General features: G+C 54.3%; 4 protein-coding genes across 9 annotated transcripts in view; 1 reads left to right on the top strand and 3 right to left on the bottom strand.

Moving 5' to 3' along the window:
- Positions 1–34: 34 nt before the first annotated feature.
- On the bottom strand, positions 35–2103 carry CFAP73 (cilia and flagella associated protein 73). Its single transcript, XM_050980734.1, has 7 exons — positions 2045–2103; positions 1475–1610; positions 1248–1352; positions 974–1174; positions 653–874; positions 227–385; positions 35–130 (listed from the first exon to the last, which is right to left on the bottom strand). Exons 1-7 carry the CDS (start codon positions 2101–2103, stop codon positions 35–37), a joined length of 978 nt encoding a protein of 325 aa, XP_050836691.1.
- A 612-nt stretch (positions 2104–2715) lies between these two features.
- On the bottom strand, positions 2716–9042 carry VSIG10 (V-set and immunoglobulin domain containing 10). The gene is made up of 8 exons (XM_030230090.2): positions 8929–9042; positions 8433–8717; positions 5521–5802; positions 4466–4759; positions 4282–4392; positions 3638–3650; positions 3365–3525; positions 2716–3249 (listed from the first exon to the last, which is right to left on the bottom strand). The coding sequence occupies exons 1-8, from the start codon at positions 9011–9013 to the stop codon at positions 3182–3184; spliced, it is 1299 nt and encodes a 432-aa protein (XP_030085950.1). The 5' UTR covers positions 9014–9042; the 3' UTR covers positions 2716–3181.
- A 767-nt stretch (positions 9043–9809) lies between these two features.
- On the top strand, positions 9810–12516 carry PEBP1 (phosphatidylethanolamine binding protein 1). The gene is made up of 4 exons (XM_050980374.1): positions 9810–10023; positions 10334–10443; positions 11044–11144; positions 11735–12516. The coding sequence occupies exons 1-4, from the start codon at positions 9889–9891 to the stop codon at positions 11950–11952; spliced, it is 564 nt and encodes a 187-aa protein (XP_050836331.1). The 5' UTR covers positions 9810–9888; the 3' UTR covers positions 11953–12516.
- Positions 12517–14544: 2028 nt separating this feature from the next.
- Positions 14545–24053, bottom strand: part of TAOK3 (TAO kinase 3) — a 75983-nt gene continuing 66474 nt past the window's right edge. For all 6 annotated transcript variants that reach the window (XM_050980372.1, XM_050980373.1, XM_030230086.2 and 3 more), the window contains 7 exons: positions 21184–21420; positions 20315–20443; positions 19401–19604; positions 16901–17140; positions 15665–15877; positions 15134–15316; positions 14545–14941 (listed from right to left, as the gene is read on the bottom strand). In XM_050980372.1, the coding sequence (XP_050836329.1) occupies positions 14780–14941; positions 15134–15316; positions 15665–15877; positions 16901–17140; positions 19401–19604; positions 20315–20443; positions 21184–21420 (1368 nt within the window). In that variant the 3' untranslated portion in view covers positions 14545–14779. The remainder of the gene's footprint in view (positions 14942–15133; positions 15317–15664; positions 15878–16900; positions 17141–19400; positions 19605–20314; positions 20444–21183; positions 21421–24053) is intronic.

The following is a 24053-nucleotide window of genomic DNA, read 5'->3' as shown; positions in this document are numbered from 1 at the left end:
CCCAGCCCCAGGAGCAGGCAGATGCCCCCAGGGGCTATTCCTGGCCCCGAAGCAGCCTGGCACTCCTGTGCTGCTGTGGGTGGGTGCCAGTGGCACAGATGTCAGTCAGGGCCTGCATGCAGAGCAGCACCTGTGGAGATGGGAGCCTGATGCCACAGCCATCCAGGGATGGAAGTGCCCCTGTGTGTCCACAGCCCCACTGTCCCAAGGAGAGGGTTGTGCTGACCATGTCCAGCTGGGCCTTTGTGTCCTCCTGGGCTCTGTCCGTGGGGATCCTGAGCTGTGCAGTGGTCTGCTGGAAGAGGTTCAGCACAGCCAGCTTGATCTGCCACAGCAGCAGGGTCTTCTGGTTGGCTGTGCTCTGGATGTGGGTCCAGCAGGACTCCTGAGAGACAGAGTGAGCCCCTGGCCACTGCCCTGTGTCCTTCTGTGCCCCTCAGGCCAGGCCTGGAGGACCCAGGAATCCTGGCTGTGTATCCCCCCCATACAGAGCTGCTGCTTTTTGGGCAAGTGGGGATCCTCAGCTCAGCCCAGAAGGGTGCAGCCCACCTTGGCACCTCCACCACATTGGGCATCTCTTTGTGCAGCACACTGGGGTCTGTACTGCTGCCCCTCTCCCTGGGGGTCCTGGGGCACCCCACATCCCCCTTACCCACTGGAGCACATCCTGGTGGGCAGCCTCCAGGCGTGCGTGGAGCCGGGCCAGCTCGTTCCTGGTGCCCAGGAGCTGGATGCTGGTGTCCTGTCGGTACCGCTGGAGCTGTGCCCTGCCCTGGGCCAACTGCTCCTGCCCGGCTTCTGCCTCCCGTGCCAGGTCTGCCCGCGCCCCCGCCAGCACCCCGAAATGCACCAGCATGGCCGGCACGTCCTGGAACTGGGCAGTGGGAGGCGGCTGAGGCTGCAGGGCTGGAGGGATGACCCCTCCAAGGGGCTTGGGGACACGCAGGGTGGTACGGCAGGAGCCCACGCTCACCTGCCCCATCCTGGCCAGCACGTCCCGCAGGTAGTCCCCGAAGGGCTGGAGGCTCCGCAGGCGCCGGGCCAGGCGCTCCCGGTGCCGCAGCAGCCGCTCCAGCTCCCGCTGCAGCCGGGCGCTCTCCTCTTGCTCCGCTGCCGCCCGCGCCCGCTCCTCGCCCGTCCGCCGCAGCTCCCGCTCCCGCCGGGCCGCCACCGCCTGCGCCAAGGGCTCGGGGTCAGCGGGCACCCTCCGGCCGGCCCGGCCCCGGTCCCGGCCCCCGGCCCGGCACCTTGAGGAAGGAGTCGAATCTGAGCACGGCTTCGCGGTGCTGCTCTTGCCTCCGGGCCAGCTGCTGCCGGCGCTGCGCCAGGCGCTGCATCCGCTGCTGGAACTCCTGCGGGATGGCAGGGTGCCTGGAGCATCGCCCGCGCTTGTGCACAGCCGAGGGGAGCTGGGGACACCCCTGCCAGCCCCTTGTCCCCACGGCACACCTGCCGCGCCCGGGACCGCCCTCACCTGCCGCTGGTTCTGCAGCTCCCGCTCCACCTCCGCCACCTCCCGCCTCTTCAGGAGCACACGGGTGGATGGAGGGAGCGTGGCCGGGCCCCGCGCTGCCTCCGTCCTGCCACGGGCTGCGTGCAGCTCGGCCGGGCTGCGGAAGGAAAGCCTGGCAGGGCATCTGCTACCGTGCCACGGGCAGGGCTGTCACGGGCCACCGCTCTGCGCGGGGAGCCTGGCCCTCTGCCCCGGGTGTCAGGAGCCACACAGGCTTATCCCTGCCTGCATTCACGTTCTTACCCACCCCTCCCACTTCACCCTCCCCTACTTGGAGCCCCCCAGCACCAGCGCTGTTCCCCGAGGAAGGACAGGTTGCACCTCAATCTCAACTTTCTTGTTAGACCCCGGGGAATCGCCCTGCCTGCCCCAGCCCATGGCTGCAGTGTCTTCTCTTCCCTGGCAGCCATCCTGGCAGGGGCACCCGGAGATGGGAACACACACCGAGATCACGGGGCACGCAGGACACGCTGACCTGCTTGCCAGCCCTTTGGTCACCTGCCACGGGGAGGGCAGAGGGTTGTCACTCACAGCAGCCGCAGCTTGTCCCGGAAAGCCTCTCGCACCCGCTCCTCCAGCTCCGGGTCCATCTCGGCGGTGCCTCCTCCTCGCCCAGGGGCCTGCAGAGGAGCTGGGACCGGGACTGCCGAGGTGCTGGCAGCACAACAGAGTTGCCAGGGGCAGCCAGAGGCTCCTGCAGCTCCCTGGGATTTTCTTGGCTCGGCTCCAAGCACCGCTGCGACGGCGCGGCGCTGGGCACAGGGAATGCACCAGGGCTGCTTGCAGGGAGGCTCCCACTCTCAAACCATCTCATCCTTCCACCCACACTCCATTCCCTCCAGCCCTCAGACCTGCTTCAGCCCCTCAGAACACCGTGTTCAGGCTCCATGGCCCTTCAGAGACCACTGTGCACAGCCAGACCCCAACCACTGTCCCCAGCTGTCCCTGTCCCAGCTCACACTGTTCTGACACCCCAGGGATGGCTCAGACCCCCTGACTTCACCCACAGCACCGACCCTGCCTCTCTCTGCATGTCCCAGGAGTACCTCCTTTCTGCACAAGCCATTAGACCCCTTGTGAGCTGTCAGGCCCCCTTGTCCCCCCATATGTGTGCCCATGGCCCCATTATCCTACACCCACACTTGACAAGGAACAGATTAACTCTTGACTTAGACACAGAGCAACACTGCAGAAGGAAGAGGGGGAAAATATTTATAACACAAACAATTCAGCCTTCCCAGAGTCAGTGTCAGCCATGTCCTGCCCACACAGCCCTCGTTTCTTCCTTTGCCCCAGGACCACTGTGGCCCTGTGGTGACTTTGTCCATCCCAGAGCTGCCCATGGGGACTGAGCCAGAATCCCACATGGGAATTCAAGTCCGTCACAGGCACTGAAGTGAGGGGGTGGTCCTATGCTCTGCCTGTGCTGGGTGTCACCTTGTTTTAGGGACACCCAAGACAAGGAGGAAAATGGAAGACAGAAGAAATGGAGAAACAAGGCTGGAGAAGGACGGAATCAAACTGTGGAAGTGCCAGGTGGAGAGAGAGGTGCCTGAAGTGTCCTGGGACAGGACACTGACAGCCTGTGCTCAGCCACACACAATGATGGCCTGCTTGATGCTGGATTCCAGCTGGAGCTCTGTGTGCTTCCTCAAGGAGGGACAGAAGCTATGAGCCTCGTGTCTCTTCTCTCACTTCCTGAGCAGAGACTCCCCTGTGGAGCTCGTCCTCATCACCTACACAGGGCACAGAGCAGTAGCATCTCAGCTACAACAGCCATCAAGCATTTCTCCCTCCCTGGCAGCTGCTCTGGGAAGAGCCAGAGCTCAGCAGGGAGCAGGGGCTCCTCACCTTCTGTGAGGTGGTTCAGGTGAGCAGGCTGGGCCCTGCTCCCACCCACCAGTGCCATGGCCTCGTGCTCAGTGCAGCTGCCCAGGGCCTCCTCAGACCCCTTGCCCTCCTCGTCATCTTCAGAGTCCACCAGCACTAGGACATCCCCTGAGTCTGCATTCCTGGGAACAGCAGAACAAGCTGGATGAAAGGCTGAGGAGAGCCTGCTCCCTGCCCTACAGGAAGGCTGAGAAGTGGTGCCATGAGGGACTGGGCTGAGGAATGTCAACTCACCTGAATGCAGCACCTGAATGGGAGAGAAAAGAGAGACAACATTAGAAACTGCCCCTCTGTATAGCAGCAGGGTGCCCCTGAATGGGGAATCATGAGCATTGACCCTGTGACTGCAGAAGGCTGATCAAATGCTTTATTGTTACTATACTATACAGAAAACCCATCACCCTTGCCAGACAGTCTGATACACACATGTGGATCTAATTGGTCAATAAATTAAAACACTATCCTTAATTGGACTCTGGTGAATCACTCCTTGGTAAACAATCTCTCTAACACATTCCACATGTGCACAACAACAGGTGCAGAGATTAAGATAAGAATTGCTTTCTCTGAGCTTTCTCACAGCTTCTCACAGCTTCCCAGGAAAATCCTGGGAGAGAATTATGTCTCTGTTCAGAAGATAGGTGATTACTACATCTTTGGGAGTGACACTGGTTTTACTGGACTGGACAACTCCTGCCAATCCTGCCTCCACATCTGTGCATCTGTGACCCAGACGGTCACAGGCAGCCCCATGCAGAGGCACAGAGGTGGAGGTGACCGGCCCAGACATGGCACAGGAAGCCCTGACTGACTCCAGCACATGGGGAGGGACATGCAGGTCAGGGATAGAGCCCCAGGAAGGAGGAACCAACCCCTACCTCTGAGGCACAGGAGGGGATTGTAGTACAAGACAACCCCAGTGACGGTGAGAACAGTCAGGAGGGACAGCACCACCACAGCACCCACGACCCCAACGATGTTCACCGGCTCTGCAGAGAGGGGACACAGATGGATGAGGAGTTCTCAGGTGTCCCCAGGCCCTCCTGCCACGGCCCCACTCACGCTTCACCGTGAGGCAGACGAAGAGCTCCCTGAGCCCCACGGGGTTCTGGGCCTTGCAGACGTAGCAGCCACCGTCGGTGCCCTGGGAGCAGTTCTGGATGGTGAGCCGGGACACGTTGCCCTCCTGGGCGATGAGGAACCTCCCCCCAGGCTGGATCTCCTCCTCGGGCTGGGAGATGTCCCGCAGCCAGCTGAGCCGAGCTGCCGGCGTGCCCTCGGTCACCCGGCAGGTCAGGGTCACATTGTCACCCACAAAGCAGGTCTGAGGGGGCTCAGACTGCAGGGAAGGGAGTTCTGAACAGCCCCGGGGGAAGAGGAAACAAAAACAGGAGTCAAGGAGGGAATGGAGGCAATTAACATAACGAGCAATCAAGCTTCTGGCTGATTAATAATCATTAACTGAAGGCAGGGAGGCAGGCAGGAGTCTGGAAGTCGAGCTAGGGGTTTGGCATTTGGCTCACTCAGGAGCCTCCCAAGGGGTGACCTGAGCAGCTTTCATGGTGCTCAGTCCCTTCTGACACCTGTCTTCACACCCCCAGGGAAAAGTGGTCTGAGGGTAGCCAGCAGGCAGATGGCAGAGAGGAGAAGAGCAGCCCAGGTATTATTTCCCTAGGGATCAGCAGAGCTCTTGTGAAGCCTTGACAACCCTTGGAGGATAAATACAGCCCAGATTTCCATCAGCACTCACATCCCTGAGATGCCTGAAGGGTGCACACAACCCTTAAACCCACCCTTACCAGACCTCATCTCAAGCTGTTCACAGCCCCCAAATCACCTCTCACACAGGTGTGTGGGAGCTTTCCACAGGTGAAAACACTGCTGGGGTGAAATTTGTTGGCCCCTGAAGATGGGCCCAAAACACAGCTACACCTTGGTCATGATGGAGCTCAGCTGCAGGACATCTGTACCTCCTGCTGCACTTGTGCCCTGCCATGCCACCTCCTGCCTGCCCTGACCTCCTCAGTGCTCTGGAGAGCAGGGAATGACCAGGGTACCCACCTGCCCCCCCGTTCACCAGCTTCATGAGCAGTTAGTGAGGCAGCAAATCCACTCACTTATCTCCACAGTGCAGGCAGGCTGCTCCTGCTTCACCACGTGGCTGCCCACACACTTGAAGACTTTCCGGTGGGAGAGGTGGGAGCTGTTCAGCGTCTCCACGTGGGTGTCTGAGGAGCTGGTGGAGCTGATGACCCAGCTGGAGTTCTCCAAATCCTGCCCCTCTTCTCTCCAGTGCAGGGTGGGGTGGGGGTACCCTCCAGGCCAGCTGCAGAACAGCTGCAGCATCAGCCCCGACGAGGAGCTCTCAGCCCAGCACTTTGGGGCTGCCTGTGGTGGATCTGTCAGCAAGGACAGCACGTGGTCAGACACATTCAGGGCTGGAATTCATTTGTCATCATTCCCCTTGAACAATCTTTCCTGTTTCCCTGCAAGTCTTGCTCCCTGACCTGCATCCCACAGCCCCAGGTGTGCACAGCTGAAAGTGACAGCCAGCAGGGACCAAGAGGGGCTGTCACAGTCCCCACAGAAAGCCCTAAGGGAGGGAAAAAGTTATTGCCACAGTTTTATCCAATGGAAATGAGATAAACACAGCAGGAGAATGGAATCCCATTGCCCTGGTCCTCATGGCACAGCTACCACTGAGTCATCACCTGAGAGCAAGGCACAGTCCTGGCTCTCTCCCAGCTGCTCCTTCCACACACAGACACACACACGTGCTGATTTAACTGCCAGAGGGATTCTGGACTCTGATCCAGCCAGGATGAACGCACTGTGCCCAATGCAATGCTGAACAAGACCCCAGCAAGAGATCAAACCAAAACAAGCCCCACACCAGAGGTGTCAGAGGGATGGCTGAGACTTATTTTGGGGAGCATTTATTCAGAGGACTCTGAAATTATTTGAATTAATAATAATAAAAAAAACACGACAAACTCTCATGTGAGCTGCAAGAACACACCTTCATGGGCTTGTCTCTGCAGGAACTGTACACACACCTCAGGTGATCTTTGAAACCACTCAACTCTGGCAAGAAAGTTCTCTGCAACACTCCCTGTGTCCCACCTCTGGGGAGGATCAAACTGATCCCAAACCCTGGCTGTGGTTAATAGGGCATCCTGTCAGCCTGAACCAGCAGAAACTGCCTCACATCAATGGGGCACAGCCCATCCAGGATGTCCAGGTGGACACAGCCCCTCCAGCATGTCCAGCCAGAGCTGCACTTTCTGTGCTGACCTCAGGAACAGTCTCCTGAAGCCATCAGCTTTACATCCTGAACTCCCAGGCTCTCCCAGCACAACCCTGCTCCCACAAAGACCTGTTGTGGTTTGACCCACAGAAGAGCCAACAGTTCTTGCATCAACCCACACAAATGTGCCAAGGAATCCCTGGAGGTGTGGAACTGCATGTCTCCTTCACAGGTGCTTCCCATCCAAAACAAACACAGAAGCACAGCCCAAGGCAGGGCTGCACCTTTGGCCTGTCACTAGAATGTTTACTGCCTGTGGGGTTTTCAAAGTGCACTTTTCAACAAAAAGAGAACTTTCTGGTAGCACCCATAGGATGGGCTGAAGACTCTCAGCTGGTTATTCCCACCAAAAACCTCTACATATCCTGGGAGGCTCTTCCACAGCAGTGCCAAGTCCCTGTCCAAAATTTGCTCCAGGCCAGGATAAGATGTTCCACCAACAGGGGTTGTGAAAAAACAGGGCCCTGCTACAGGTCAGAGGTTAAACTTCTAACTTCTGCTGATGCTCCTCCTGCTGAGCCAAAGCATCTCCAGAAATCTCCTTCTCACCTATCAAAGGCTATGCCCACATCACCTTTGTTGTACTCAGACATTAGTGATACAATTAATTCCAGACTAATTAATGTAGTTCAGAGTGCAGCACCAACACTTGGCACCCCATAAATTTGTTTTGCTCCCAAGTGTTCTGCCCCAGTGCTCCCCATTTGGGGCTCCCAACTCCTCAGCTCAGTGCCTACATATCCACTCCCTGAAGCAGCCTGGGGTTCAACCCTTCCACACCCCCATCTGCACATTCCTTGCTGCAGGAAGAGAATTTTTATTTCAAGAGGTTAATCTGTACAGAACAGGTGCAGTGTTTACACACAGGTAGAAGGAACACCCTGAAGGCAAACAGGTCTCACACATGGAAAGAGCAGCCAGAAAGGAAAGGGCCAAGGGAGTACAGAGGGACAAAATGCAATGGATTTTCCTTCTTCCCAATCCTGAGGGGACTAAGAGTAGCACCAGATCTGGAGGGGCTGTTCCCATGGAATACATGAGGCATCAGGGCAAAAAAAATGGTTCCCTGGCAGAAGCAGGAAGGATTCATTGGCTGGAGTGTTTTCCAGCCTGACTTCCACCTGTGCTCCGAACATTTCTAAGGGAATGAATGGATGAAATAGACATGGAAAAGGGAGAGAGACCCAGAAGACACAGAGGGGCTGAAAGAACTGGCCTGTGCTGACAACAAGTACACTCCCAGGACACTGCTCCCACATAAACCTGAGGAATTTCGTGCTTCCATCAATGTAAGACTCCTCAGGTGGGAAGAGTTCTCCCACAAAAAGGATGGCACAGCACATCTGTCCCAAACAAGGGGAAGAAGACAGCAAGCAGCGGCCCTGAGCCCAAGGTTGACGGAGACTCAAGTCAGCCAGACTCTGAGGCAAAAGGTCCCCATGGAATAGCTTCAGAGAATAGAAGTCGTGCCCAAAAACTCGTTTATCACCAGCAATGAAGAAGAGACACAGCAAGGACTTGAGAGCTGCCCTTTCTCCTCCACATGCTAGATCTGGGACAGACCATTTGGACACACATTTTGGTGCTTGTGACTGGATGTGAGAAAGATTCTGCACCACAAAGCCGTTTGCTCTTCCTAAATATTATTTTTCCACCAGTGCCAGACGAATTCGGGGATGCGGAATGCCGAGGGGAGGAAGCCCAGCTGTGGGGATGACTTACTGGCCACCAGGAGCTGCACCCTGTGCTCGTGGTCCGTCTTGTTCAGCACCTCCCTGCAGGTGTAGTTGCCCTCGTCCTGCACACGCAGCTCGGTGATGCTCAGGGAGCTGTTGTCCACCAGGGAAAAGCGGACATCCCGGGGGAAGGAAACCCTCGAGGAGAAGAGGGGCGGGAAGGAGTGCGGATCCCCCTGGAACCAGACCACCTCGGTGGCTTCCTTGGACACGTTGCGGCATAAGAGGAGGATGCTTCCTCCCACCTGCCCAAAGACCACTTCATCTGTTCCTGCAAGAGAGAAGGGACGGCGTTAGGGATGGAGGGAAGGGGCAAAGCCGCCTTCTACAGCAAAGACCTGCGTATCTGATCTGTGTCAGCCCTCTGGGGTGCTTCTTACGGGACTGCTGAGGGACCTCTGAGGTGACCAAAACCCACCAGAGCGCACCAGGATCAGGAAAAGGGACACAGCTCCCTGCTCCCCTCCCCTCAGCCCGGCTACCTGCGGCCTCCCGGCGCGACACCAGCCTCCAGAAGCAAAGGGCGAGGACGAGCCGCGCCGGCAGCATCCCGCCGAGGTGCTGCATGGCTGTGCGCCGCTGCCGGAGCCCCGCGGAGGCGGTGCTGCCCGGCCGCCGCCCCGGTGAGAGGCCTGGGGAGGGCGGGCGGGCGTGCCCGGCCGGGGGGACCCGCCCGCCAGGGCCCGTGAGGGGCCCGTGATGGGGTTTGTCCAACCATCGGGTCCCGCCGCCTCACGGCCGCCGCTGTGGGCAGCCGCCATCTTGAGACGCCCCCCCAACCTGGGGGCGCCCGCCATCTTGGGGTCACCTCACCCCCCTCGGCCACGTGGGGCCGCCCCAGCAGAGCGGGGCCGGCGCTGCCGCCGGTGCCGCCCACGGGTCGGGAGTGTTTGAACCGGAGAGCGCGGTGTGCGCTGAGCGGTGTGCGCTGAGCGGTGTTCACTGAGTGGTAAGCGACCCGCACGTCCAGAGAGCTGCTCTAATCCACCCACTTAGAGACACCCCACAAGCCGCGGAACGCGAAGACGGCAGATAAACTGTTGTTCCTCTGTGTAACCCCGCAGCGAGGACCGTAACCATGCAACTATCGTCGGGTTTCTCCAGGACACCTTACACGTGGCAGCTTGGAAGCACCAAGGCAGGCGTGAAGCGGAGCGCTGAGACCCATAGGGTTATCCCACTGGGCCCTGGTACATTAATTATTAATTAACTAATTAGTGGAGGGATGGCAGCGCTGGCCCAGGTAACCGGAGCTTGGCCGGCCCCCGTCGGCTCCGCCTGGGGGCGCCTTAGAGCTAGCGCGGGAGAGGTCGGTGGTGCGTCTCCACCAATGGGAGGGGAGCATAGCGGCGTCTCCACCAATGGGAGCGGAGTGGGGCGGTGCCTCCGCCAAGGGGCACGGGTCGCTCGGAGCCGCCGCCGTCGCAGCCACAAACGTCGCCATGCCGGTGGACTTGGCCAAGTGGGACGGGCCGCTGAGCCTCTCCGAGGTGGAGCAGAAGCCGGCACACCCGCTGAGGGTCAAGTATGGCTCCGTGGAGATCGACGAGCTGGGCAAGGTGCTCACTCCCACTCAGGTGAGCACCCCGGCCCTGCGCGCGGGGGTTGGCGCGGCAAAATGGCGGGATGCGGTCGGGCCTCTTGCGCTGTGGCTCCGGCAGCTGCCGCCGGAGCTTCCCCGGGTTCGGGGCACAGAGAGGGGCTGAGCTGCGGGGGCGGCCGTGCCGCAGGGGGGAAGGCCCGTGGCTCTCACAGCCGGGACGAGCTGGCACGAATGGCCTTGAAGCCCTGGGGTGTCGCTGGCAGCGCAGGCCGTGCTGGCCCTGTGTGCAGGGCAGGTGGCTGGCGGTGCCAGCGCGGCCGGTGCTAACGCGGTCATCCCTGCAGGTCCAGCATCGCCCCACCAGCATCGAGTGGGACGGCTGCGATCCCCAGAAGCTTTACACCTTGGTTCTCACAGACCCTGATGCGCCCAGTCGGAAGGACCCGAAGTTCAGGTAGTGGGGATGGACAGCTCCGGGTCTTGCACGGGGAAAAAGGAGCATCTCTCTTGGGCAGAGCAGAGGTTTAAAGAGAAGGCGGGGCTCTACTCTGCCTAAGGTGCATTTGTGGGGCTGTGGCTTGTCACAGAAATCGTCCTTGCGTCTCTCCTTGAGCCAGGGACAGCATGGGGAGGAGCAGCTGCTCTTATCAGGGATGCTCAAAGGTCTGTTGTAGCTGGAGCTGCACAGCATTTACTGCTTGCTCTAATTTAGCACATATGTGAGTTGGAATTAGGTCTTTGCTGCTGGCAGAATCTTAACTCTGGGACCAGCTCACCTTCCTCAAGTCAGCCTCAGCAGTGTGTGGAATCCCCACTCTCCGAGGTCAGGCTGTGGGTTTCCCGCAGCCACATGGAGCTTCTTTTGGCAGGCTGTGCATCCCAACAAAGCGGTGCCTGCTCTGGGACTGGTGCTCCTCAGGTTTAACAAACAAGGAATGGCAGCTCTTTGTTACTCCATGCTGATAGCCTCATGGAAAAGCAGCAGCTTGGAGTGACAAAAAAGGTTCTTCTTATCTGTGGCTCTGCCAGATTGCTCTGTGCCTTCTCCTTTCAGGGAGTGGCATCACTTCCTGGTGACCAACATGAAGGGCAACAATGTGGGCAGCGGGACCGTGATGTCGGATTACGTTGGCTCCGGGCCTCCCAAGGGAACAGGTCGGTACCTGCAGCAGCTCCCAGGTGCTGCTGTGTGGATCACACCCAGTGCAGCAGGGCGGGGAGAAGCCTGTGGGAACAATCCATGCAGGATTGCTGGGGGCTGCACGCAGCAGGGATCCAGCCTGTCTAGTGCACTTTCCCTGAGCAGCTGCGGGCTCACCTGGGGTGCAGGGGTGGGGTGGCGTTCACAGGGGTCCCAGGATGAGGGAAGAGATGAGGATCTGACTCCATGTTTCAGAAGGCTGATTTATTATTTTATGATATAAGAAAATGATATATTAAAACTATCCTAAAAGAACAGAAGAAAGGATTTCCTCAGAAAGCTAGCAAGGAAAGAAAGGAATGCTAATAAAATTTTGTGACTGCCCAGAGAGTCTGAGACAGCTGACTGTGATTGGCCATTAATTAAAAACAACCACATGAGACCAATCAAAGATGCCCCTGTTGCATTCCACAGCAGCAGAGAATCAGTGTTTACATTTTGTTTCTGAGGCCTCTCAGCTTCTCAGGCGAAAAGACGCTAGCCAAAGGATTTTTCCTAAAGCATGTGGGTGCCGCAGGGGTGACGCTGTCCCTCCCTCGTGCAGGGCTGCACCGCTACGTGTGGCTGGTGTACGAGCAGGCGCAGCAGCTGGCCTGCAGCGAGCCCGTGCTGTCCAACCGCTCCGGGGACAAGCGCGCCAAGTTCAAGGTGGCCGCCTTCCGCAGCAAGTACGGGCTGGGGGCGCCCGTGGCGGGCACCTGCTACCAGGCCGAGTGGGATGACTACGTGCCCAAGCTCTACGAGCAGCTCTCGGGGAAGTAGGGCCAGGGCCCATGGGGGGGGGCGGGCACGGCGCTGTAGTTGTGTTCTGTTAATGAGTTGAAGCCAAGTGTCCCGCTCTGAGCGCTGGCAATGTCACTGTCCCTGTCCCTGCTCTGTCCCTGTGTTCAGCCTTTGCTGATGCTCGTATCCTAGCTAGAGAACTGACCCTGGCTCCAACTGACCTGCTTAAGGGAAACAATAGCCTTTGTGAATTAGTGTCAATTCAGGGGGTCTCTGCTGTCTTGGGATGGCCTGAGGTGGCAGGGGTGTGGGTACACAACCACTTTGGGGCAGGTGCTGGCTGTGGAGACTCCCTTTTCCAGGAGAGGAGAGGGCAGTCCAAGGGAAACTTCTCCCCTTTTTTTTTTCCCCCTCCTACATTTGGCCAGTGCCTCCACATCACCACTACAGTAGTGAAGGTGCAGCTCGAGAGGGAGGCAGGAGCTGGCCTAGAGCACTTCCTTCTGTTCTCTGCTGCCACCCAAAGCTGAGACCACTTTGTTCTGTTCAGTCCTGTGGTGACCTGCCCTGTGCTCACAGTGCAATTAAAAACTTCCCAAGGTACTTAGTGTGTTTGGTTGTCTTCTTGAGGGGGGATGAGGGCAGTGCTCAGGGAGCAGTGGGTGGTGTTGTATTCCTGGGACAAGGCTGAACCCTGTGTCAGGGCTCCCCATTCCTGCAGGGACACAGCTCAAAGCCATCATGGCTTTCCATCTCAAAAACATTCCCAGCCTTCAGTTCTTTCCCAAGGGATCTCCCCACACTCCCAGACCCATGAGGGCTCCTTCCCTCCACAGGAGCACCCCCATGACCACAGCACATCTGACACCCCAACAGTCAGTCTAGGTGCCCCCACCTTCCCTGACCTGAAGCCACTTCCCAGCCCAGCTGCAGGTCCCAGGTGCTTCCTGCTGCTCCAGAAGCTTTGCAGTGAGGCCTGGGGGTCTCTCCTTAGTGCCTAGAGCAGAAATGAGCCTTTGGTAGAGCCTGATGGCTATAAAAAGGTAAAAAAGGTGAAGCCTTTTTGTGCAATTTGGCCTCACAGAATCAGGAGCCTTCCCCCTTTTTTTCAAGCTGCTGTATCAAAGCTCTGCAGTGACGTGGTCTGACAAACAGAAATCAGCAGCACCTCTGTGAAAATAAAACCCCAGGGCAGTTTTATCAGCCCAGCAATTAAAAGATTTCAAGAGGACCAGTGATTTTCCAGGAAAACAGCTCCAGCTACTCCAGCCCAAGGCCCACCAGAGTGAGGCTGGAGCAGGGCTTACAAGGCTCATCCATCCTGGGACTGATTGGGCTGGGAGAAGGACATGAAAAAATAAAAAATCCATTACCCTAAAACCCTCCACTGTCTGGAAACCAAGCCCTGCCCAGGCTGAGGGACACCTGTGAAATGTGTCCCCTCCCCATCCCCACCTTGCACCTGTGCTGGGCCACGAGCCACCCCTCCCACAATGACACAGCCAGGCATTGTGATGAACACTTTTATTTACAAATATAATTAAAAGCTCTGACAGTTATTCATGCTCTTCCCTGGAACCTGAAAAATGTTTTTGTCGTTTTGTTGGTTTTTTTGTCCTTTTTTTTTTGTTGGTTTTTTTTTTAAAGTGCATGCAAAAGAAGTAAAGCCTTTTTTTTTTCTCTTTTTATTGTAAGAAAATACACAGTTTGAAAGTGTGAATAATGCAATATTTATGACCAAGATCATGGGGTTGGGGGTGGACTTGGGGGAGGAACAAAAAAAAAAAAAAAAAAAACCCCAAAAAAACAAATAAAAGAAAAACTGAAAAGGGCTGGGATGATCTAACAGACAGTGTTGAGCTCCAGAACAGAACTGGAGAGTGGGGGGTGACTGGAGCAGGAAAGAGAGGGGGGGAAAGAAGTAAAAAAATTTTTGATCAGAGAAACAGTTAAAATACAATATGAAAATAAGTAAAAGCTCTCCTTAAATTCCTTCTATACACAAAATACACGATTTGACAAAGCCCAATTTGTGCTACTGGGGTCCTGTGGGCTCATTTAAGTGTATTCACATTCTCTGCGACAGCAGAAAATGATTTATGATACAATCAAGAATATGCCCAGGGGCCAGGGCTCGTCCCTGCTGCCCCTGGCATGGTTCTCCTAAAAATCACCACGTCGTCACCCTCCCCTCCCCACCCCCAAAAAAGTAATAATATGTCACCACTGATATGTACAGCACGATTAAGTTTTTTTTTTTTTCTGTAAAATGTATCAAATTTTTTTTTCAATCTTTAATAAAATTTTTTTTATTATTTAATTATTCCTGATGAATAAATACCAAAAAAATAAAAATAAAATAAAATTATGCAGCAGCTAGTTAAGGTAAGGCTGCGGATTCAGTCTCTCTCCCCCTGGGATCGTAGATATCTTTTAATTATTAATTTTTTTTGCTTGTACTTTCATTGATTGGTGGTAAAATGAGTGATTGCTCAGAAGCAACATACATCCACTTGGTGGCTTTTTTTTTTTATATATTGTTTTTTTTTTTTTTTCTCCATTAAAATTGTCTCCAAAGTTTTCACTGAAACATTTTTAATCATTGCACAGAGACATCAATACTGTGACATACTATGGAAAAGACTGCCAGGAGCTGTCCTGCACCGGGACGTGACGGGGGAAAGGGGCCCCTGATGGATAAGAATATACAGGCACTGGTCCGACACGATGTCAGTAAGAGAGACAGAAAGAGAGAGAGCACGCCCGTCAACATGGGGAATGTTGGGTTTGCAAGTTTTATCCTTACTTTGTTTGCTTTCTGTGGTTTTTGTTTTGTTTGTTTTTTAAATGGCAAAGAAATTGAACCTCATCTATAGTCCTCCTTGGGATACTCTAATGTGACCAAATTCCCGAAGCCCATCCGCAGGCTCTCCATGTCAAACGTCTCAATCTCTCGCTCCTGCCTTTCCAACAGAAACTTGATCCTCTCGCTGCGTTCCTTCTGCAGGGCGGCGAGCTCCTCTTCGATCTGCAACGAGCACAGTCAGCAGCCCCCAGCACAGCTCCAGCCTCCCTGTGTCCCCCAAAATCAACAAGCACAGTCAGCAGCCCCCAGCACAGCTCCAGTCTGCCCCAGGTCCCCAAAATCAAGGAGCACAGCCAGCTGCCCCCAGCACAGCTCCACCCTCCCTGTATCCCCAAAATCCCCTCTGGAAGGTACCTTCTGTTCCAGGTGTGCCCTGCGCAGCGACACCCGTTGCTCCAGCTTCTGGAGTTCCCTTTCATGCTGTGCTTCTGTCTGCATCTTTATTTTGCTCTGGTAGGCGTTGAGCAGCTCCATCTCCTGCTGGAGTTGCAGTCTCAGGGCTTGGCATTCTGCTTCCTGGGCCTCGTCCAGCCGGAGCTGTGAGAGCATGGGGAAAACAAGGCTCAAACCCCGCTGGGAATTCCTCTGCTCCCACACAAGTCACACACAAATCTTTCTTCCCAAAGCCACCGGTGTTGGTGGCAGAGAGAAAGCAGGAAAGGCTTCATGAGCAGCAGCTGCTCTGCTCACACTGAGGCAGAGCTCCAGAAGTACAAATCCTAATCCCCAGCACACCAGGGGAGCAGGGAAAGGACATGTATTCCACAGGACACTTATTCCAAGAGGAAAGTGCCAGCTGATGTGTTGTTTAAACAGTTTTGATAATTCAGTGGCTGGAGAAGTCCCCCCAGGGTGTTGCCAGCCCCCCAAGCCCCCTGCACATACCGCCTGCGAGGCCATCATCTCATTGATGCTCTGCTCGTACTGCTCGGCCAGGATGGCGAGCTTCCGTGTCTGCTCGTCCTTCAGGCTCTTCAGAATTGTCTTGTGCTCACTCTTTGGAGTTACTTCCAGCTGGTGATTCTTCAGTGCTTTGTACTGCTTAGTTTGCACTTTGCATGTGTCCTGGAACTGCTTTTTGATCTGCATTTCCATAGCCTGCCAAGGAAGGAATGACGTGAAGAGCTCGAAGGGCTTTGGGAATGGAGAGGTTGTGGTACATCCACATGGCTGAGGTGATGGGAACCACAGTTCCCTGCATGCTTCCCACAGGGATTAGCCAGCAGAAACAGCTCAGACCCTGCTGCAGCCTGGCCAGGAACAGCACCCCCTCAGCCCAGGGCACTTCCCACTTCCTGCTGATCACTCAGCCCATCACCTGCCTCCCAAAACATATCTGCTTTTTCACAGCATCATTCCCCTTCCATGTCCTTCCCACCTCAACCTTGCACTATGTGGAGGACGCAGACCTGAGAACTAGCAAAGGTGTGACAGAGTGACAGCAATGTGCTTCTCTCTGGTGACCAGCGACCCCAGGGAACAGCTGGAGCTGTTTAAGGGAGGTTGAGGCTCTTCCCCCAGAGGGTGCTGGGCACTGCCCAGGCTCCCCAGGGATTGGGCATGGCCCTGAGGCTGCCAGAGCACCAAGGTGCTCAGGGTGGGATTGTTGGGGCGTCTGTGCAGGGCTGGGATTTGGACTCCACGATCCCTGTGGCGCCCTTCCCACTCAAGATATTCTGTGACATTGGGAGGAGGAACATGCCTCCACCACAGAGAGCAGCTCAGAGGTCTGTAAGCACACTGGGCTGTGCACAGAGCTCAGCACACACTCAGAGTGCTCTGTGTTCTCTCTGGACTCTGAAGCACCACCAACCCCCTCTCCTCATCATTCTAAGCTGACACCAGCGAGGGCCTGAACACCACACAGCTTGTTAGAAACAACTTCTCTAACACTTTGCTTAGGACTGGACTATTTTACAACAGCCTCAGTTAGCACAGCACTATAAAAACCCTCCGCGAGCTCTGGCCTATCCCAGCCCACAAACTCCTTTATCCAGAGCTGCTCTGTGCAAAGGGAGGGGATGCAAGGGAGAGCACAGGGTGTGGAGAGCAGTGGTCCCACAGCACGGGTGCTGCACAGAGGACAGAGGCTGGAGGAGGAGCAGGGAAAGCTGGCAGCACCTTCAGGTTCTTTGGTTGCTGCCGGAGCTCCATGAAGTGCTTCCTGTGCAGCTCCCGCTCGCGCCGCTTGTTGTACTCCAGCTGGTTCTCGAGCTCAGTCTGGTGCTGCAGCCGGATGAGGTCCATGCGCAGCTTCTGCAGCGTGTGCAGCTGCCGGTACTCCAGCTCCCGCGTGGACTCGTCGTGCCGGATCAGCATGGCGTGCTCCATCTCCTTCTGCGTCCGCTTCTTGTTCAGCTCCTGCACACACACACACACACACACCCCTGAGCGGGCAGCCCTGCTGCAGCTCCTGCTCACTGCTCTGCCAGCAGTGTGCCAGCCTGTCACAGGGAAACACAAACCCAGCAGCGCCATGGGGGTGCTTGGAGTGACCACTGAGTGACCATCCAGCCATGCTAGGAGTGACCACTGAGTGACCATCCAGCCATGCTAGGAGTGACCACTGAGTGACCGTCCGTCCGTCCGTCCGTCCGTCCGTCCATCCATCCATCCCTGCCCTGCTCTGGGATGGCCCCGGGAGTCCCCACCAGGTGGCACCAGGACCCCACACAAGCCCTCGGTGCCTGCAGAAACTCGCAGCAGCTTTCACTGAACACATCCCGGGGTGCTCAGGGCTGGGGTGATGGAACTGGGGCTCTTGTCTGGTTTAAATTCCCCCGTGCCCCTGGTGGGCGCTGGCAATGAGCTCCCCCCTCCATCTCCTGCACTAGAGTGGCCAAGGCAGAGGTCAATGGCCCTAACACCACCTCGGGTGAGAAGGCGAACTGTCCAGGTGGGATTTGGCTCCTTTTTAAAACAAGACCGGTTTTGCAGTGCTCACCAAGAGCTCCTGCACAGGGTGTCCACAGTCCAGGATAACCTGGCACAAGCCCACGAAGGGGAAGGCACCAGTTCCCTCCCCGATTACGGCACACATTTGTGTCTCAGAGTGTCAGCCACACCCAGTGCAGCACGGAGCTGACCCAGCTGTACCCCTCACGGATGGTGCTGGTGCCCCCCTGATCCCGGCTCAGGTTACAGCCTCAGCCAGGCACAGCAGGGCTGCCCCACCCCGCACCGTGCCAAGCCCAGGGCTGCCTCAGCCTAACGGGTTTCTGCAGGAGAAGCAAAAAAATGTCATTATTCTGAGCTGCTGCACACATGTGGTAATCCTGTTATAACTCTCAACAGGAGCACCTGCAAACCTCAGCTCCTGTGGCTGCTACACCTGGGACAGGTTTGAGCTGAGAAGGATGGGCAAGGAAACAGGGCCAGGGTTTCCCTCTGCCCTCTTGGCCCTAAGGGTGTAGCATGTGTTTCCATTTCAGCAAAACTCGACCCCTGACAGCCAAGATTAAAATTTGCATGTACTGGTGTGCCAAAATGACTTCCCAAAGGCAGGTGGGGCACTGACCAGGCAGGGAGCTGTGGCACATCTGCCTTCATCCCAGGATAGCTCAGCCAGCCTCTCCCAAAGCTATTCCACATCTGATTTCAGTTCACACAGCATAAACACACAGTCATTCCACTTCCCTCAAACACTTTCCCATTTGCACAAAAACAACATCTGTGGTTAGTTAAAATATGGAAAACACATTTTGAAAGTGTTATTTACTTCAGGTGATCCAAGTAGGCAGTACTGGCACATTAGTAGGGATGTAATGTTCAGGGAATAAAAACTCAGATCATTCTGAAAATTAGGAGTCTCCTAAGAGCTTAAATGCAGGAGGTCAGAGGTGTGCTCCTGGTTAAATGAGAATTCTGTTCTCATCCCTGCCAAAGACTGACACACTGTGACAAGGGTGCTCAAATCTGAATTTTTGGAGTCAATAGTTTTGAGGGTGCCTGGGTTGAGATATCTGGATCTCAGCAAAGCAGCTGAGCAGCCCCAGGCACATCTGGACCCAAGGGCAGCAAAGCTCTGAACAAGTACAAATGATACTGGAAAGCCTGAGGATAGCAGGCCAAACACAATTGGAAATTTTTGACCACTTCTCACTCAGTTTTCACTAAAACACCCTCTCATCTGACACTCTTTATCCAAAAATAACATCTGTGAAGAACTCAGATTCTACAGTGATGGCCACAGGAACAGCCCCAAGTGGAAGCTCTTTCTCCAAAGTGGTGTTTGACCACAGGCAGCCTTGAGGCAAGGGGCACAAACCAACGAGGGGAAGCAGGGTGTGAAAAGCTGCTCCTTGGCAACCCATATCCCCATCCCACAGCTCTCCCCACACCCCAAACTGGGGCAGGACCCCCAAACCCAACCCTCAGGAGCTGGGATGAGGCACCAGGCCCAGAGGAGAGGCCCACAGGGTGTTTCTGTCTGCAGTCAACGCTGCCTTTCCTCAACTGATCAAAGCAGCCACAGCTGCAGGGAAAACCATTTCCCAAAACATATTTTGTTACATTTTTATCAATTCTATTTAGCAACTAGAAACTTGAAGACCTAACTTCAGCCAAGACATGAAGCTAAAGCAGTTAAACCAGGCTGGCAGAGAAGTGAGGAGTGCCATACTTCCCGAATGTTCTGCTGCTCCATCTCGTGCCTCTTGATCATCGTTTTTCTCTTGAAGAATCGGCAGTTTTTGTCGTAGTAGAGTCTCTGCTGGCTGAGAAGCTGGGCCTCCTCTTCAGCCTGTGTGTGCTGCAGGTTCTCTTTGTGTTTGGATATCCTTTCTTGCTTCTCTTTCTTGGGTGTGCTGTGGTCCTCATTCATTTCCTGCAGGGTCAAAACAAGGCTTGCCTCAGCACCACAGTGACACAGGAATGAGGGACTTTCCTGGCTCCTCCTCTGCCATTCAGGTCATGACAGGACACCAAAATCCCACTACAACACCTACAGAACCAGACCTACCACCTGGCCATGCTCAGCCCTGCTGCCCCTACAGCTGTACCAGGACCCACACCAAGAGTGGGAGGAAAACTGGCCACAGAGCTCCTTGATTATCATTTTCTCACCTTTACCTTAACAGCCAATTATTTTTGCAATATGGTGAAGGCAGTACTTAAATAATGCATTTTGGTACATGTGAAGTTACTTCTCTTCCTAATTTATGTAAGTGATCACAGGGCTTTTAGTCTGGGGACATTGAATGGCTGCTCTGATTACTTGGAAAAAAAACCAAACCAGATGAGGAGAAAGGGGAAGAAGAACTCTCTGTGAAATCCCATTTTCCCTCATCACCCTTGGTTTCAAAGATTCTGCTCTACAGCAAATTGTGAAAGCACCTGTAGCCACCCTCACAAATTGTTCTGGAAATGCTGCCAGATGCTCCCAGTTCCTGAAAATTCACTTGCTGAGAATCCAAAATTTACTTCCAAGCCTGACAGTACCCCTTAAACCCCTGGGCTGGCCCAGGTTTATCAAAACAAAAAACTGGTTCGTGTTCATTCCACACCCCTTCAGCCCTGAAAATGAAGGTTTCTTGCCTCTTTAATCTTTTCCTTGCAAAGCTTGTATTGTTTCTTCTGACTTTCTAAAAAGGTCGCCAGGTCTTTCTTTTGCTGAGCCAAAATCTGTTGCTGGAATTTCTTTTCATCTGCTGCAGCTGCCTTTGCCTGCAATGTACAGAGAGAGGGAAAAAATAACAATAAAATAAAAAAAAGGTGAGTGAGCAGGTGCAGAATCCAGCAGAAATCAGTGTTGTGGTTTTTGATTTTTGGTCAGTCATTTTGGTGACTGTGCTAGACAAAGGCATGAGCACTCAGCCACAGGACAGCTGCTCACACAGAAAATGGGGCTTCCTTCTGCTTCTTACCTCCCCACCAAAGCCACCCCAGAAGGCACGACCACACCAGTTTATTATGTGGATTAACATGCTGATTTTTGGACTGAGTGACAGCTTTGTCACCCCCTCAGCTGAGGCAAAGCTCCCACCAAGGTCACCACAGCCACTTTTATGCAGCTGTGGAGCTGGTTGATGCCAACAGAGTGCCCATCAGCCAGGAAGGTGACTCAAGGCTGCTCGAGGGAACACAAGGTCACAGAGTCACCAGGTTGGAAGAGACCTTTGAAATGATTGAGTTCCACCCAGCCCTAACACCTCAACTAAACCATGGCACTGAGTGCCACATCCAATCTTCCTCTAAACACACCCAGGGATGGTGACTCCACCACCTCCCCAGGCAGACCATTCCAGTACTTTGTGTAAAAAACTTTTTCCTAACATCCCACCTAAATTTCCCTAGGGGCAGTTTAAGACCTTGTCCTCTCCCTCTGCACCTCACACCACGGGTTTGAGCAGCACCTCCCTTGGAGACTGGGTTCTCCCATCCCTCAGATCCTCCCCTGCACTCACCTCCTTCTCCATCACAGCCACTTGCTTCTTGGCCAGCTTCTCCAGCTCAATGGACGAGTTGTTGGCGTGTGTCTCCACCTCCTTCTGCAGCTTGAGGCGGTGCTCGTCCATCTCGGCCTTCAACTTGTTCTCCAGGGCGATCAGCTGCTTCTGGTGCTGGCGCCGCATCCGCTTATATCCTGACATCTGTTCCCGCAGCTCGTTCTCCTGCTCATGCTCATGGATCTGTCTTGTAACCTAGGGGCAGGAACAGGGCAGCTGTGGGAACTCAGCACATCACTCCTGATGTCCAGAGCTACCGAGAGAACCTTTGGGGGGCTCGGGAGCCTTGGAATTGTTGCCAGAAGCACTTGGTGGCTTGATTTTGATCCATCTAGGGATGTGCCACCGATGTATGAGGAGATGGAACCTGTGGGAATCACTCGGGTGTGAATGGTGAAGGGAAGACACAATTATAGGGTAAATCACAGATTTTGGGGTTTTGGTACAGGGGGGTTGTGGAGACAAGATGGAGGAATCAGGGCGTGTCACCAGGCTCTTCCTTCTTCTTCTTGTTGTCTATCTTCTGCGGTGGTGTTGGCACTTGGGGATTGGTCTGGGGTGAGGGTGTACCTGGTGATGATGGTGATAGGTTTTGGGGATAAAAAATAACTATGATATCCGTAGTTTTTGTTATAAAAGATGTGCCCGCCTTGGGGGTGGGCAGAGTGCCTTTGGCTGCCGTGCTGGTCAGATCCCAGCCGGGCAGAGAAGGGACTTTGTAGATAAGAAACAATAAACAATTCTGAAGACTGAAAAAACCTAGAGTTCAGACTCATCTTTTGAGGCCCAGCGTGCAAGAACCATCCTAAGCGTGTGTGAGAGCAGAGACAGAAGCCGAACCCCATAGGCAGCCAGTGCTCCATGGCCTTGCTTCCACACCAGCTGCTGGCTGCTCACTACAAGCCAGGCCCTGCTCTGCTGTGCTCTCAGCAATCCATGGGGTTTGGAGGTGCTGCTGCTTGGTTTCACAAAGCCACGAGGTTTCTCTGTGCTAACTTTTAGCCCCCATCTTTTCCTGAGACTTTTATGTGTTTTCAGTAACACAGCTGAAAACGCCATATTACAAATAAAGGAAGGGACTGGTTACTTATTGATGCTTTCTGAAGGCTGCCTTCAGAGCAGAGACTAGATGGAGCTAAAGGATAAAGCAGGGATTTATTAAGAGGCCTCAACAGAGCCACCTTGGGCAGCAGAACGCAAAATGGCCACACAATGGATGCGTGACCAGTCACAGGGCTCACACTTTTACAAGTTCTGCTTCATTTGCATTTGGAGTTAATTGTCCAATTACAGCTTTAGCCCATGAAGTCCCATCCTTCTTGTTTTTGTCTCCTCATTCTGCCATTGTTTGTGCTCTTGGGCCTGAGATTTGGATCATCTGTCCTCAGTCCCCAGCTAGAGAAGGAATTGTTTTGTCTCCCTGCTCTGTGCAGAGAGCTCACCATCCCCTAATATGAAACCTAGGCTTAGACACTAAAGCAGCACAGAATCTGAAAAACACAAAAGCTAAAACCTGAGGCATCATTGTCACTCCAGGACACACTGGAGGAGATCTGGAAACAAAGGTGGCTGATGGACAACATTCTTCAGACACCTTGTTCAGACACAGGACTCAGATCCTGAGGGTGGCATGGACTCCCAAGAAGCAGCCAGAACCTCCCCAAATCCCTGTTCTTTCCTTCTTCCTCAAGTCACCCCCATGCCAATTCAATCCCTCAACATCTATTTTCTGCTAAGAGGAGCCTCCTTCAAAATTTCCCCTTAAAATTCAAGATGATGGCAGACTGAGCTCATTCCTGCCCAGAATTGAAAGTTTTCTAACAAGGGAACGCTGTTCTGGAACTGTGTGCTCTTAACAAGATTGATCAGATGGTCTAAGCAGATTTTAAACCCTGCTCAGCTGAAACAAACTCACAAGTTCCACATTCATTTCCATGCCCAAGTGTATCCATGTGAAAGAAAGGAAAAAAAAAAAACACCAACAGGCTGTGCCAAAAATGTTCAGAAGAAAATGCAAATGGTGATGCTTCTATTTCAAAAGCAGAAAAGTGTCCAAGACTGGTTTTTATTTTTTTAAAGACAATCTCAGGAACTTATGAAGATTTCCTGATCATTTATACGACCTGAGAACCAAAAACTTGTACATGTTTGGAACTGCAGCCCCTTCTGTGCAAGAGGACCTTTGCTTTGCCACTTAAGTGTGAAGAGCTCAGGCCTTTGAAGGTGATCACTGAAGCTTTATGAACCAAAAGTCCCTCCTGCAGCCTTCCTGATGGATTCCTCCACAGCAGCCCAAAAACCTGGCCCCTGCTATGGTGCTGCTGTCATTTGAAGGCAGTTTTGTGGAGATTTTTGGAGTTCAGATGTAGGATAGGATACACCTACAGAGCTGGGAAGGTGCAGGTTCAGCAGAAGAGGAGCTGCTTTAGGGAGCTGCCATCCCAGTGCACTTGCTGGCTCCAGGGCTGGGGGTTGACAGGAAGCCAAGTCAGAGCTCCAAAGTCAAGAGATGAACACCCTGACTGAGGTCACCCATGGCAGGCAGCAAGTACCACCTGCCTCAGTTCAAATGACCCCCAAGACTTGGGAGGAGGGAGAAGAGGAACTCAGGAAGAGCCTCCCAAAGACTGCAGAGGAACCAAAGAACCAGCCTGAGCACAACACTGTCACACTCAGGGTGATCAGTGAGGCTGAGGACCCACCAGGTGGTGATGGACAACCACTTCCTTCCTACAAGAAATTTCAGAATATCATTTTGGAGCAAGCTGGAATAAATACACCTCAGCAACTGGTCCAACACAGCAGCCTGTACATGCTTGAGACACAAT

Source organism: Serinus canaria, chromosome 15 (genome assembly GCF_022539315.1).
Source record: "Serinus canaria isolate serCan28SL12 chromosome 15, serCan2020, whole genome shotgun sequence".
In the NCBI taxonomy this organism is placed as follows: Eukaryota; Metazoa; Chordata; class Aves; order Passeriformes; family Fringillidae; genus Serinus; species Serinus canaria.
This window is presented reverse-complemented; position numbering and strand designations above follow the sequence as displayed.